Genomic DNA, 16,606 nt, shown 5'->3' with positions numbered 1-16,606 from the left:
GGAAACTAATAAGGATAAGTAAGAAACAAGAGAAAGGAAACCATATTTGATATCGGAATATTCGGTTTGATAACCCGCAACTAATTCCCCCTCTGGGTAATCTTTCACATTCGGCCAAAGAAGAAATTCGAAAAACTAGAAAGCCTATAGGCTGACGCCAAAGATTCCATAAAAAAAACCATATTTTGGCTGTGCTTCAACTATATCAACTGTACTTGAACTATTAGATAATCATAGTCGATAATAACATCACAGCTCCCACCGCTATTGAAAAACCTTACATGAAACCTTAGCTTCATACGGCTCCTCTATGATCAGAAAAAAAGGACTGTTTCGGTATTATCCCCCAGGTTTATCAGTTGCAGGTGAATCCTGTGAAACATCTCTCTCGAGGCTAGTAACAACACTTGGAAATGAAAAATGAGCTTAGCGGCTGTACCGGGTCAGGACCATAAACACCACGAGCCAGTTAAGCAACAGAAGCTGTGGGCGAAAGCACACTCATCATTCTCAGACCTGTGGTCGAGGTACGTGCGAACAAGTTCCCATTCTCTATGTTTCATGGCCTATCAATGAAAGTCGGTATCAGGCTGGCTCGCTTGGCGGGTCGTCTCCTTATATACCTAAATCCTCGTTTCACTCATCTGTAAAGGTCTACCCTTCGAAATGTAGGTTGAGTTCCCCCGTATGTAGCCAGCCACACTCTACTCGCAGGTAAAATATTGGCATAGACAACAGAGAATGTGCTAGGTAGGAAACCGAAGGAACTCTTACTATACGAGAATTTGCAATTCAATATGACAACCGATCAGAAGGGATTGGACGATCCCAATGCGTTGCCCTCCTTCGCAATACCGGAACTATCTGACCGAGCTCCATCAACACAGTAAGCGGAAGGGACAGCAGATACGGATAGACTGGATCCGGAAAGGGATTTTAGCCAGTCCTTGCCTATTGCTGGGCTGGTTGTTTTGTCACGGTCCGATTAGTAGAAGGTGAGTGAGTAAGACAAGCCCCCCGAAGCGTAATGTAGAGCTATACTGCTCTTGTTTTTCCTTCCGCCCTGCTTAGGAGAACTTTGTCTAGAACCCACTTTAGCTAGCTTTCAAGGATACCATTACAGATGAGTGAAGCGAGTATACCGTTTCCGGAGCTCCCGAGGTAGCGCGGTAGCGGAAGCCCTTTCTAGTTCAAGCAGTTCCAATTCCTATTCTGCTTCACCGCTTACACCACACTCTATTGGTTCGCCTTGTGGTGCCTTTCGATCAAGGTCTACTTTGGTTGATCCACTTTCTTCTACAGTGCGTTATCCGCATCGAAGTTAGCCAGGTTCCTACCGCTTCTTGATATTATGGATTTTGCAATCCCTGAACGCCAGTGCTTCTACAACCGACGGATACTATTTAACATAAATAATAAGTAGAAATGGACAAACGAGTGTGGCTACACAGAGTGAGGAAAAAACATGGTGGTACCAGCATTGCGTATCACTCACTATGCTTTATGTAATATGGCTTAAGAAATGGTAAAATGGGAGTCCTGAGCAAAGCACATCTGATCGATATGAATGAAAGATACATCCGTCTTTTCTTCTCCTTCGAAGGTTAGGTATCCGCTCGTTAGTTCAGCGCCGCATAAATACTGACTTTAAAAGGGGCGACTCCCGCCTGTGCTTAAGTTGTTTCAAGCTTGTAAAGACTCGCGGTCGGAAGATTGACCTGGTTTTCTTTCAGCGGAAACTCTACCTAATGGTTCAGATTCCCCGGGGTCCATGGGTCTATGGCCGCTTAGCTTAGACAGCCTTGTTAGAGACATGAATGCGGGGTTCGGTTTCCAATTGATTTGTATTCACCGGGACCTCCCCTTATTGGATTTTCTCCACTTTTCTAGTTGCTGTGGAAAGAATGTTGAGCAAATGAGTTTAAGGGGTGGTTTTCTGTTTACTTTTTTTCAGCCTACGTCGTCTCTCTTCCAGAACCTCACAATCATCAGTGTCTGAAGTTTCATGATGAATATTGGTTTCACATTTTATTGCTTACGTGAGGAAATATCAATTTGGAACTCGAATTTGTATTTGAGTTATGATGAGGAGTGAGGTAGATTCGCATTGTTGAAGAAAGCGAAGAAAAAGGATGCTGATATGGCTTGCTTGTGGCTCTTTCTTCTATTGGCTAGTCTCAGGCATGATAGTTCCAATTTCTTTTGGAAAGCAAGTGCGGCTCAGTCATAAGTGTTAGTAATAGCATGAAGTAAGTTGTCGGTAGCCGGCATTAGGTAAAAGGAAAAGCTTCTCAAAAGCATCCAGAAATATCATAGAATGGTGATCGAGATCACCTTCACGGGAATCATCCTTTGCAAATTGGGGGAAGGGAACCAATCAAGTCACCAAGAAGTTCCCGAAACTTGGTTTAGTATTCAGGTTCTTCTCTTCCAGCGTTTAGTATTCAAGTTCTTCTCTTCCAGCCCCCTGGCCCCTCTCTGATAAGTCAAGTTTTCAAAACGAAAAGCAAATGACAAATCTGGTTCGATGGCTCTTCTCCACTACCCGCTTTACTACTTTCTATTTTTTCTTATGTATTAAGTTTCCCTTAATATATAATTTGATATTACTTTCGATTTGTATATTTTTATTCCTTTGTCATTTTATATTATGCCTAATACCAATTTTCAATCTTTTTAGTTCGTGCTTCGTCGGCTCCTCCTTTCTGATCACTCTCCCGCCGGAGATTCAAGACCCCCAGGCTCTAGCTCATTTAGCAGGGCTAAACTTCTATCTGAGTCTTTACGAGCAGGATCCGGGATGGGTTACGTTCATTCAGAACGAGCTTAATCACAATACCCCCCTGGAAGACATACCTGGGCGGCTTAAGCTCTTCCTAATGGAAAAAAAGCTCTCTTCTATGCGACAAGATGTCATTCAGGAATTTGTGGCGCTTTATCAAAGAGTAGGGCCTTATCTACCGATCGAGCCCTACTTGGTCGATGAAGCGCTTCGTTCCTATCTGGACCATATTCACGCAACTGATTCTTTCACTGTTCTCCAAGCGTCTTATCAAGATCTGCGGGAGAATGAGGGAGGATCCGTTTTCTTTCGAAATGCTGTTTCCCACAACCGGGATCTCCTTGAGGCGGAAAGCTCCGCAAGGAGGTGCCTGGAAGTGGAACAGAGGATCCGGTGGGAAGAAATCCCCAAGAGCAAGGCAAGTCTCGAAAGAGCAGAGCACGAGCATGCTCTCGACTTGTTTAAGTCGGAGGATCTTAGAAGGGAATTAGAAAAAAAGAGCGGGGTAGCTCAGTAATTCTGATTCTTTTCTCTTCCAGCCCCCGGGCCCCTCTTTCTTTTCTCTTCCAGCCCCCCGGCCCCTCTTTGATAAGGAAAGTTTTCATTTCTCAAATAAAAAATGACAAATATGGTTCGATGGCTCTTCTCTACTAACCACAAGGATATTGGGACTCTCTATTTCATCTTCGGTGCCATTGCAGGAGTGATGGGCACATGCTTCTCCGTACTGATTCGTATGGAATTAGCCCGACCCGGCGATCAAATTCTTGGTGGGAATCATCAACTTTATAATGTTTTAATAACGGCTCATGCTTTTTTAATGATCTTTTTTATGGTTATGCCGGCGATGATAGGTGGATTTGGTAATTGGTTTGTTCCGATTCTGATAGGTGCACCTGACATGGCATTTCCACGATTAAATAATATATCATTCTGGTTGTTGCCACCAAGTCTCTTGCTCCTATTAAGCTCAGCCTTAGTAGAAGTGGGCAGCGGCACTGGGTGGACAGTCTATCCGCCCTTAAGTGGTATTACCAGCCATTCTGGAGGAACAGTTGATTTAGCAATTTTTAGTCTTCATCTATCAGGTATTTCATCAATTTTAGGTTCTATCAATTTTATAACAACTATCTTCAACATGCGTGGACCTGGAATGACTATGCATAGATTACCACTTTTTGTGTGGTCCGTTCTAGTGACAGCATTCCTACTTTTATTATCACTTCCGGTACTGGCGGGGGCAATTACAATGTTATTAACCGATCGAAACTTTAATACAACCTTTTTTGATCCTGCAGGAGGGGGAGACCCAATATTATACCAGCATCTCTTTTGGTTCTTCGGTCATCCAGAGGTGTATATTCTCATTCTGCCTGGATTTGGTATTATTAGTCATATCGTATCGACCTTTTCAAGAAAACCGGTCTTCGGGTATCTAGGCATGGTTTATGCCATGATAAGTATAGGTGTTCTTGGATTTCTAGTTTGGGCTCATCATATGTTTACTGTGGGCTTAGACGTTGATACGCGTGCCTACTTCACCGCAGCTACCATGATCATAGTTGTGCCCACAGGAATCAAAATCTTTAGTTGGATCGCTACCATGTGGGGAGGTTCGATACAATACAAAACACCCATGTTATTTGCTGTAGGGTTCATCTTTTTGTTCACCATAGGAGGGCTCACTGGAATAGTTCTAGCAAACTCTGGGCTAGACATTGCTCTACATGATACTTATTATGTGGTTGCACATTTCCATTATGTACTTTCTATGGGAGCCGTTTTTGCTTTATTTGCTGGATTTTACTATTGGGTGGGTAAAATCTTTGGTCGGACATATCCTGAAACTTTAGGCCAAATCCATTTTTGGATCACTTTTTTCGGGGTTAATCCGACCTTCTTTCCCATGCATTTCTTAGGGCTTTCGGGTATGCCACGTCGAATTCCAGATTATCCAGATGCTTACGCCGGATGGAATGCTCTGAGCAGTTTCGGTTCTTATATATCCGTAGTTGGGATTCGTCGTTTCTTCGTAGTTGTCGCAATCACTTCAAGCAGTAACATCAAATCACAAACTACACGAAAGTTGTCCTTTTTGCGGGCTACCTGTATATCGGTCTTTTTTTTGGTCTTAGGGTATTCCTTTGCCCACAACGATTGCGGGTTTTTTGGTTTGTGGTTAGCCTGTTGCTTAGTCTTATTTTAAGTGTAGAATCGGCTGCGGCTCAGCCAATATCGGGGGACATCGTAATGGGTACTTCTGAACCATCTGTCAATCAGTCCCCCGCTACTTCTGAACCTTCTGTCAATCAGGCCCTTCCTTCTGTCAAACAGGCCCCGGGTACTTCTGAACCATCTGTCAATCAGTCCCCTGCTACTTCTGAACCTTCTGTCAATCAGGCCCTTCCTTCTGTCAAACAGGCCCTTCCTTCTGTCAAACAGGCCCCGGCAACTTCTGAACCTTCTGTCAATCAGGCCCTACCTTCAGACGTAGCTAAGGAAACTGGCAAAGGCTCGGGCTGCTGCTCGTCTCTTTTTGGATGCCTCTGTTCTTGTGGGTGCAAACACCTTTGCTTTTAGCTTGAGCGCCAGAATAACCCGGAACGAGGGATGGATGAAGCGGGAGACGGCCGATAAAAAAGGGCATACTTATTTTTAATGATGGGAAAAAGGCAGGCAAATATCCCATCTAATGGTGGGAGGGGCGCCGGGATCCCCTGGTACGGGATCCTCCCATCATGATGGACTAAATGGATAAGTCGCAGTAATCTAAAATATTGGTTCGAACCCAATTCATGACTCGTTTAGAAGGACAGCATTCTCTCTAAGATCAAATGCAAAAAAGCAGGTAGGATAAAATAAGTCATTTAATAGGTTGAGAGAGGCTATCTCTCCTTTCCTTCTATCTACAGTATTTTTTAGGTTATCCCCTTTATAGGTATGGTTAGCCTAATAGCTCATCAATCTAGGATAACTGGGTTTTTAGTAAATCGAATGGATGCGCCTGTTTTTCTTAATAGAGCGAAGCGGTTACCAGGGTAGCGTCCTTCCTCACAGTGGGCAGGCTCGATTGCACCCCGTAAGGGCCCCATCACCTTTTATTATAAAACAAGCACATCAACAGAAACTCTTTCTATATGATAATTTGAGAGTGAAAGTAAGAAGTGGAATGGAAACATGGATTTCTAGTTTGATCGGGGTGAGGAATTGGACAGGATCGGGCATCAATCAGTGCCCTCCGTCCCAACGGGAAATGCACTCATGAATTGATGATTTATCCGCCACTGTTGTTGATGCCAGCCCTAGTAGGACGTTGATACTTTCTTATTTAACCCATCCATTCCATAAAAAAGGGATCTTTGAAAGAAAAAGTTCTTCCCACCTAGTGCTACTTTCTTACTTCCCCCTTGCCCAATAACTGAGATCTTGCAAATAGTTACTTAATAGCAAGCACTGATCTAACTTATGCTTTCGAGTAACCTGACGAACGCGAACTACCTTCGTACATTCTGTCCAACTGGCAGGCACACCCCCATATTAATAAGTGGTATAGATAGGAATGTGATTGAATAAGAACTATTCTTAGTATCGCGTGCGGAACCCGAAACCAATTCCCACTTCCAACTTGAATGCACGGGGACGAGACGGCTCAATGCACAGGGACGGGACACGGGGCTAGCACTATTTTATGCGGCACTAACCCCCATTTGTGCGGCACTAAGCTCCCAATTTCACTTCCGGGGTCTTGGCGCCAAAAAGCCATACATAGCTATCACTTCTCGTGCCAAAGCGCTCCCCCGAGGGAGACCCATCCACTAATTAATACCTTCTTCGGAGGTCGAAGATGCCATCCCGCTCCCGAAGAAAGGAGACAATCTATGTAACCTTAGCCCACCTTTCCTAGTACCTTCGGACACTACAATAGGTAGCTGTCTTTCTTAACCTTTATTATCAATTTAAAGTCGTCGATTGTTAAGCATTAACTTCCTGCACCTAACCTCACACCAACTCCTTACAGATCGGGTCTTTAGGGCTCACAACAACTGGGAGGATTGACATCCTTTATTGATCGCGGTTAGTTTTCTTGTATCAAATGACTTCCCAAGCTACCTTTCCGACTTGATGAACTAATCATCACAAGCAAGGGAAAGAAAACAAGGCATATTTTCCCCTAGTTCTAGAGTTCAAGTAGCATAAACCGGTGCTAGCCCTATTACTGGCATTACTTAGTAGCCTAGCTAGCGCCCTTCTGTGCTATTAAGCATATCTTTACCCTTGCAAACCTACTGTACTAAATGCCTTTCAAGATGTATATTTCTAAACTGACTTAACCTATTAAGCCCTTCTCCCTAAACTTAAAAATCCCTATCCAGAAACCTATCCAGATGCCTTTCTTTTGAAACCTAAGACACCGGTGGCTTATACCTATACTTGCAAACAAACCCATCCCTTGCTTCTTTACCTATTACGTATATTACATATAAACCTCTTCCTACCAGGTGCGTCTAATTTATCCTGGGTGTCCCCACCAGAAAGCCCACCGTTACCAGAGCCTCGGTACCTATACCGGAATCTTAACCATTACCATCACCGGTATCACCTCCATCTTTACCAGACTCAGTATAACCATTACCATTATCATCATTGTTTCCACCATCATCAGCATTTTCCTCAGAAACGGGAACATACTTTTTTAAGTAATAATCCTTACAACCTAAAGAATTCATACTCTCAGCACCATAAAGTTAAGAGCACCGGGAATTAGCTGAGCAGCTTTCAAGGTGCCTACTAGCAGTTTGTTTATGCATTCTCTATTTCAGTTGCCAGTTGTAATATCTAGGTATTCCACGTTTCATCTATCTAAATTATTCGGGCATGCTCCAAAAACCAAACCAGGGAACACATTCAAAAGTAAGAACATGAACATAAAAAAAGAAAAATCACTCAAATATTAATTTTACAAACAACCAATAAGAGCAATTGCGCATCCAGACATCATGTTTTTCGATTCGAGTTTTGGCAGGGCAGGCAATCTACGAATTTATAGATCCTTAAGCAGTAGAAAGAAGAAGGAAAGTCTGCCTTTTCTTCCACCTATACTACTTTCTTCTTTTGCGGATTGGAGGTTACCACAGGTTGCTTAGGAGGATCTATTTCAATGAAACCAATAAAAATAAGAACTAAAGATCTAATCTTTAAGAACTCAACGATCTTCTATCGAAAAAGAACCCGATGGAATTTGGAGTATTTGGGATCTCCTACTCATCCCACCTCATCCGGTCTATTAGGTTCGGGAAGCTCGATCAACCCTGAAGAAATATGTGAAGAACAACATCTTCATTTCAAAAAAGGAATATTCTTTTTCTTCTCTTTTTATCTTTCCAAAGAAAACTTCTTTTCTTGCTTCACATGACACCAGGAACAGGAGGTGGTTCCACAACTCCATTCAATACCTAAGAAAATCTCTAATACTGAGATCAGCCTTTCAGTAGAGGAGCAACCAATGAGTGCGGACGCATACACCCTTGATTAGGACTAGCAATTAGGAGATCGTCCTCGAACAAAGAGCTCAACTGCTTTTGATTTCATACCTACTTTGGATAAAAGCACTTCTTTGGCGGAGCACTAAAATAAGTACGGACACTGGGATCGACCATCCACTATTCTTTAATGCACCTGAACCAATTATGAGAATGAACTAATAGCCAAATGTTTATCATATATAGATGGATTCCTTCCACCAATGCCAACATTGAATTCTAGACGACGTGCTTCATACTTCAGACATAACATACTTTACGAAAAAGGGGAAACTCGGTTCTTTCCAGTCGAAGTTGAGTTTTAGAGCCCAAAAACCCTCGATGAATCAAGGGAATTTGAAGAGAAAGGGCGGCTCTCGTACTTTATAGAACTTCCTAACATTCGTATTTTCATTCGTTATATAGCGGCGAAAATATCCCATTCATCCGTTAGTGATTTCTTGCTTGCATTGGGCATTTAATATTCATGTGTAGTGACTGGGTGGGGCTTCCATAGCCGCCAGATACCTCCTGCACGCCCTTCTGGGTTGAAGATTCCTACTCCTTACGGTGAGCAGTGGGCGGCATAGCTTTTTCTAGAGGATAGCATTGGCTGTCTTGCCTTCTGGATTGTACTTCCTATTAGTTCATGGGAGATAAAACCCATCCGGATTTTAGAATATCTAAAAAAGTACGGCCTTAGTCGCGCATTGGTGTGAGCGAGGGGGAGATTCAGAACCTGCCGCTATGGCATATTGCCAGCCGATACAATTGGAAAGCGAGACCAAACACTCTAGACTCTTACTCAAAACATCGAATGCAATGAAAAATTCTTCGACAGACGGACTTAGCTGCTTGATGTCATAAGCAATCTTCCTCGTATAGCGAAATCAAGAGTTCACGCCCAGCATGAAGGAAAGCACTTCTACTTTCTCTGAGCTCCCCATACAGTGGCACATCACCAGCCTTGCCTTAGTTCTCTTCTCGTTCAATGCTGTCTTTTCAGCGCTGATGGAAGCATGCCAAGGTGAAGTTGACGATCTCTTTAGCCTTTCTCCTTCTCTCATCTTGCCCTATGAGCTCATGCAGTGAGTGCCGCAGGATGATTTAGTTCTGAGCGAGGGCTTGACCCGTTGAGGAGGGCATATTCTTCTGCATCTCTCTTGTCGGATCGCCTCCCCGTGTCCACGTCGTCGAAGAGATAGTCTTTGGACCCCGATTTCCCATCGTAGGGAGCACTCTTCTGAGCCCCTAGATTCGCCGAAGGATGAGATCTTGCCTATGCAGTAGGATGAACAGGAAAGTTCTCCTCCATTGAGACCCCACCGCCGTGGAAGACTACTACTTTTTCTTATGAAAAAAAAGAGGAAAGCGTAAATCAATTTAGTTATCTTAGCTCTTTCAGGGAATCTTCTCTAGAGCCCTACCTGGAGTACTAGGATCATTCCTTAGTCCTCCCAGAGACTGCAAGAAAACCGTAGGGAAGAGGACAAGCTGGAAGAACACTCCCAAGATAAACTAAAAATCCATCCCCGGGGACTTTTTAAAAGCAGCTGAAAGGAAATGCTGCTTCCTTTCTATACGCTAATTCTTGCTTTGAAGGGATGTTCCAGACAAGGCATTCTTAAGTCCCACCTCACCTATATCCAACTTGAGGTATTCCATTGTTTCTAGTATAATAAGCAGGTTTAAGCCATGGAAGACATGAGTCACTAAAGTGCTGTTAACTAGATCGCGAAAGATGTGCCAAAGAGGTTTTCCAGCACATGGAATAGCACTCGCAGGGGCATCCTGTCAGTCGCCGCCGACAAGTCGTAAGATTTATAAGCCGATCTATTGACAATATAGTTTAATGGGGCCATCTGAAGGAAAGTTCCACCCGACGATAGCTTGGCCAGATCTTCACGATAAATTTACTTACTCGCATCAAACAAAACCCTTTGATTAATTGCCAATAGCATCTTCTCTTGGCTTCCCCTCAACTGTTTGAACCAGACGTCCACCCCGAAACGAAATAGGTCTTGTGTCGGCCCCTCAGTTCTAGGCCGAAGTAGAGTGAACGTGTTTCCGCACGCGTCCAAATTCTTATTCATATACAACCCATTTCTGGTGTCTAACGCATACCTAACCCGAGATGGCCAGAGACAACAAAGAGGGGAGTTTTGCTCGCCTCAGCTATGGATAAATCCAAGCGTTGAAGCAAACACACTCAGCTATAACACCCTGTTATAGGTTTTGGGAAAAGTCCTACCGATGTAATTATAGACAACATAATTTGGCCTTCCTGGTAGGGACCCATGTTATACCCTGACCAACGCTTCTTCCTTCTCTTTCCGTCCTTTGTAATACCCAACGCACAAACAAGGACAACTTTCTTAATGATTGATATTCATGAACGCTTCCTTCTCAGGCTTGTGTTAGTTAAAGACCCCTAGCCCGCCGATAAGCCTGCTTGCTACTATCACTTTCGTCTTCGAAGTCTCCATTCCCAATATCTTTATTGTGTGGTTGTGAAGTTCCCAGGAGATACATAGGGTAAGATCTATGACCAGGCAACTGCATCGAGTTTCTCTTCTTCCACTATCGGATCGGGTGTTTTCTCCGTTCGGTCGGCTTGGCCAGCCCGGAAGTAATACGAAGTGAACGGGAACCTTGCGCATGCAGCGCTAACAGCTTTCGACTCGAGTACAGTAGGAATAGTTTCCTTAACCTGAGTGACCAAAGGAAGAACGCTCTTGATACATTCCATTCGGAAGATCGCATTGAGTAGGTGGCTCCAGCCTGCCAGGAGCCCATCTTGAATAGTAAGTTCGGATTGCTAAGATAGGAGCAAAGCCGAACGTAAGCATCGGTACGGATCGACTGGCCCGCCCACCATCACCACCGGAACTTTCACCTCTCGGCTCAGAGAGTTTATCGCATCCATATCTTCTTGGGGCTTTCTGGTATCTTTTATAGATTCCTTGAGATGGAGGCACTAGTGTGACTTTAGGTGACCTAAGTTACTTAAGATGACTTTCGGAGTAGTTTTGCTCGAGCTGCGGGTAATTCACTTTCCGGATGGTGCTTCTCAATAGAAGGATCGATACGGGTAGGACCACTAACCAACAGGAAAGCATCTCCAGATCCGATATGAGAACTTGCTTCTCTATACGAAATTCATTAAATGAAAAGGTAACTATATGCGCTCTATGCGCTTTGTCTTCATCACCATTATATCCTTTTTATCTCTTGTGGAACGACTTGGGAAAGTTGCCCAGAAAGAAAATAAAACTCCCGTATTCGCCCTTTCTTGCTTGCCCCTAACCAGAATAAAGATCACAATGAAACTTTGATAAATTGGACTCCGCTAAGACCCGCTTGATATGAGTAGATTGCCCCGAGTATTTTACTTTGACAAGACAAAATCACTTGTTTTTTTAGCTATATGAGAAAGAGCTGGCGTGTACCCGAACCCCCCTCCTGGTAGCAAAACAGATCAATACCTCGATTCGTATCTACTCACCGGGCGGAAAAAACATAACATAGCATTTCTCATAAATAGACAGTTTTCGTTGAAACGATCATTTCCAAGTTCAAGATGTTGTTTCCCTGTGAAGAATTCCTCTAGCTTGGCATGTTGGTACCAAAATACTACCTATGCTGACAGCTAGCAATCGATAAGCCATCTAGCTTCTCTCCTCTATGGTGACGGCTTATAACACGTCGATCCAGCTTTTCTTCCTGGCGCAGTAGAGGAAGGTCCATTGGGTGTAGAGAGAGTACCATGTGATCAGTCTGTAATGCTTATTGGAAAGTGCTCTCTATCGTCCGGGACGTGAAAAACACATGTTCTGACTTCTCTTCTGAGAAAATGGGGTGGATCATCTTCAAAAGCAACTCTGCAAGCAAAAGCCGCCTCACAAGCGCATACCTTTCTCCCTTGGAGCAGAAGTCGTCGTACTCCACTTCAAGATGCTCCTTGGTGGTCGCTCTCCGAAGTAATGTCGCTTGAATACGAGACACATCACTCATCAAGCACGTTTCGAGCAAGCAAGACAACACTAGCTTCTACGACTCCGAGTTAAAGAGCGAGTATTCTCCAAGGTGACATTGTCCTCAAAAAGGTCGTGTATCCACAGTCCCAAAGCAAGCTCCGCCTAAAATGGGTAGTGTTGCATCGTGTCACAGTCCTAGGATCCAGAGCTCACCGCCTGTCCTCCATGGAAGGTTCCTCCTGCAGCTTCTGATTGTACAAGCAAGGCACGCACAAGTCCAACTATGTATGATTACAGGGCATCAACCCCACTGATCATCCCACGGGCGAATCGTTGTTTAAGCACGAAAATGGAATAAAAAAGTAAGTTCTGATATCGTAGTGCCCGCGCGCCTACATGTACTACTAACGGATTCCAGAACCGGTGCTCCCTCCGAGAGTAAGTCACTCCAGTGGAATCAGCAGATACCGGGTCCTAGTTCCCTAAGTGGTTACCCGCTTGTGTTCCTTTATATGACCACTAGAGCCGGTAGAGGATCAAACGGAGGTAGAACTTAGCAATCCAGCCTACTCACCCGACTCGGTCCACCCGTATGCGAGGTTTGGGTCTCCTACGAGACGTGGTAGGTAGGCAATCTCCTACTATGTGTTTTTCATGCCACTCCCTCTATCAACATAAGTAAATGTGCATAAAAGAAATACAACTGCTCAGTCAAATCTCTATGCGCCAATACATGGAAAGATCAAAGCCTCGCGGGACACGTAATGAGACCTACCCACCACCCTTGTGCGTGCGAACCTAACAAGAGATGCTGATGCCAGCTACACCGCGCTTTCTTTCTGACCGACCTGACGTTCCGAGGAGAAGAAGGAATGGTTGTATGCATGCGCCGGACGCCTATAAAAAAGTAAAAGAAACCATGGATGGGGAGAAAGAAATCCCTACTTACTTGACAGGTTTCCGGGTCTCAGAAACATAGAAAGGATTTCACAAATAGGATAAATGTCCAGTGAGGACATCTCCTTGCTTGCTTTTTCATTGACTGATTCTAGTGGCTGGCCTAGTGAGAGAATTACCAGTGTCTGTCATTAGACTTTATCTTTCCACGGTGAACTCCTTTGTTGTTGAAAATCGGCTGGTTGGATTGACCTTTGGGATTGAGTCACTCGTACATTGAATCAGAGTATTTCGTATAACTCTTACTTAACAGACTTAGTGGACTGATTGATTGTTTCTTAGTTAGGATTTTCTATTCCTCCTAGCTTGCGAAATTCCCCTCTGCACTTGCAGCTTTAATAAGAAGTAGTAGATGGGAGTAAGGGCTCGGCTGGTGAGTAGTAGGAGTAAGGGCCCGGCTAGTGAGAACTAGCTTATACTATCTTTCTGGTGTAAGAGCATCTCGCTTATACTTTCGGAGATCTCTCTCGTAATCTTCTTTCCCCACTCCTCATCCAAGTGAGGAGCTACCCGAGATCATCGAAACCCACCACACAAACCCTAACTGGCAAAACCGATCTACGAACACCAAGGGCGGGTAGAGGCGTCAGATGACAATTGAAGTAGGGGTCTGCCTCTTTCAAAGGGAAGCAAGAGTCTCATAGGGAAGGAGATCCTCCGCGGTATGTATGTTTTTTCACACATAAACTTACTTACTTTGTTATGCTTTTCCACTGGTTATTTTTTTCACACATTTTTATTAACATGCCATATGTCTCATCTTATGTTCTAGACGGAACAGAATGCAAAATAAGGTATGCCATCTTGCAGACATATCTCGAATGTCTAATTATTTTTGATTGATGTATAATGTGGACATACATGTATTAAACCACTACTCTAACTTCTATAATAAGGTTTTTACTGCCTGTTGTGACCACATCCGCGCAACCAATCGGTGATGCCGCTGGCACGATCGCAGCAAACTGTGCTTGACGAGCGTCGTTTTTACTTATTTATTAGCGAGATTCTTCATTTGTTTTTAGTTTATGTTGTGATGGAACGCTAAATTATCTATCCTTGAGTGTGATTGACATGTACTGACATTATGTTTGTTTCATACCTCCTATATCTTCGCCTCGTACATTTATTATATTGACTACAAATTGAAATCTGTGTTACCTACTTGCTTGCGATGACAACAAGCAAAGATTTGCTTGTATAGTAAATTGTTCATATACTTATTTATAATCAACACTTTTCTGCAAGCATTAACTTTATGCAAATAACTGAACGCCAAATGGAACATTTATTGGCCATAGAGAAACACGTGGGCTCAGTTGGTGAGGACTCAAGAGGCCAAGGATGAAAGGTCGCCATGTTGACAACGTGATCGGGAAAGGCGCGAGGCTTGCGAGTATTATCCCGTGTGCGAGTAATCGTAGGATGAGTGGATTGAGTTGATGAAATGGGGGCTGATGTTGTCGGATCAGTGGAAGTAGAAGGTGCTGGAGTTAGTGGATCAGGACCAGGGGTCAAGGGCTACTGTACTGGGTCCGCGGGTTGAGCAGGTAGGCTGGAACCTGAGGAGGTATAGGTAGGCTTACTGAATTGGTAATCGATCGGGCAATTCGTTAAACGATATCTGTATTATGAGTACCTCTTCTGAACCATACCGCTCTTCTGGTAAACGGTCAGAATCAGTAAAAATGAGTTCCTTCTTCAAATCCATCGGTCACATCCGCCCTGCTGTCTCAATCGGTCGAACTGTATTGGTCAACTACAGGAAACTGGCTTGGTAAAGGTCAACGGTCCTGTTCAAGCATTGGCGCATAACGGGAGGCTAGCTCAGTAGATTAGTTCTTTAGTTTAGGAGTGAATGCTTTGCTTTCTTTTCTTTGATCTACTCGTTCATGAATTCCATCAAAATAGTAAATAGAAAGAATTTCAAATCACCAATCATACATAATATGCAATTCTTGTGAACGAAAGAGATATCCGATTTGAGAGTCAGGACCTTAAAGCTGATTATGGTGAATCCGGTGATAAGACTGGCAAAGCTTCTTTGCTCTAGGTAGGGGTGGCTGTGCTTTTCATTTTCTTTGATCTTTCCGCGAGGGCCTCCGCTTTCCTCGAGGGAATACGACAAGCACTCATCTCCAGCATTCAGGTGGTCCTATCATCTCTATTTCCTCCCGACATTTCCTTCTCTAGTCAGGGAAGCCATAATCAGTCAGTAAGAAGTATATCTATAGGGAGTTTCTAATAAGAGAACTGGATGTGCGAAACTTGTGTCAAGAGGGGTGTAGAAAGGAGAAAAAGCATAGTTCAAACTAGCCTCATCACAAAAAAAAGCCCATGATCAAATGTCTTCTTTGAGGTGGCACAAAGACGAAAGTAATTAGTTCAAAAAGGCCGATGATAGAAGGGCTGGGCCTAATTAATTGTTCTGGTATAGAGATGAATGAGAGGATGGAGATAGCGCATTGAATGGTTTGAGGAAGTAGTTAAACAATGATAAAAATTTGCATAGATAATGCGGGATGAAAGTTCGATATGTTCCTAAAAATATGCAAATTTGAAAGGTAGGAATTTTTATGGTGACCTATGAAATATGAACTCAAAAATGCCAACCTCGAGAGGAGTAGGCGATCTCACTGCGTAATGCGAAAGTGCCCGTCTGGTCGAAGTAAGAAATAGCATTAGATACTGGTCAAACAGCAGACCCGAGCATATGGAGGACAAGTGGAAAGTGGATTCCAGGTTCGAGAGGTTCCTCCTCCGTCTGCCTCGGCTCCAAGGCGGCTACCAAGCTCGTAAGCAAGCGGTCTGTTAATGATACTTAATGAAAAAGAGATCGGCTCTTGGATGATATATTTGGTTGTAATAACACATTCCTTAGGTTAGAAACCGATTCAATCGACTACTTACTGAAATGAAATAAGAACCCTCTTTGGGAGAAGTTCTCATTGTGATTAGAATGACCAGTATGAAAGCAGTGATCTTCTAGGTCTGGCTCATAAATAGGCCTTGGCTCCGCGGCAAGTCCTTCTTAAGCATGTGATGGAGCTCAAAACCGGCGTTAGGCCGTGAGGGCAACTGATGACCATTCGGTCTATTGATAGGACAGTCACTACCGAAACCCCTTTCTATGTCCTTACGAAGATGGAATACGATCTTAAACTTAGACGAGTTGCTAACCGAAGGCAAAAACCAGGGATTTTTGGAGTATGTACCTCGATTTCCAACGGGAAATTCATATCTAATAGAGGACTAGATCGATGCTTTAATGCTAGGGCAGGGTATCTACTCGCTTTCTTGCCTTATCACGAGCTATTGAGAACGGATCTAAGGGCATCCCTACCTACAATCCTTCCTTGGTGCCCCATTCC

At 43.7% G+C, this 16,606-nt stretch overlaps 1 protein-coding gene across 1 annotated transcript; it reads left to right on the top strand.

The window, feature by feature from the left end:
* Positions 1-2,177: 2,177 nt before the first annotated feature.
* Positions 2,178-3,616, top strand: LOC109733950 (uncharacterized). The gene has a single exon (XM_020293165.4). It carries the CDS (start codon positions 2,511-2,513, stop codon positions 3,297-3,299), a length of 789 nt encoding a protein of 262 aa, XP_020148754.3. The 5' UTR covers positions 2,178-2,510; the 3' UTR covers positions 3,300-3,616.
* Positions 3,617-16,606: the final 12,990 nt, after the last annotated feature.

The sequence above is a fragment of the Aegilops tauschii genome, chromosome 4 (genome assembly GCF_002575655.3).
Source record: "Aegilops tauschii subsp. strangulata cultivar AL8/78 chromosome 4, Aet v6.0, whole genome shotgun sequence".
Classification (NCBI taxonomy): Eukaryota; Viridiplantae; Streptophyta; class Magnoliopsida; order Poales; family Poaceae; genus Aegilops; species Aegilops tauschii.
The sequence above is the reverse complement of the archived record's forward strand: the minus strand, read 5'-3'. Positions and strand labels throughout refer to the sequence as shown.

Bases quoted from the DNA above. Each gene is read 5' to 3' on its own strand.
- LOC109733950 (XM_020293165.4), top strand. From the start codon at position 2,511: ATGACAAATCTGGTTCGATGGCTCTTCTCCACTACCCGCTTTACTACT.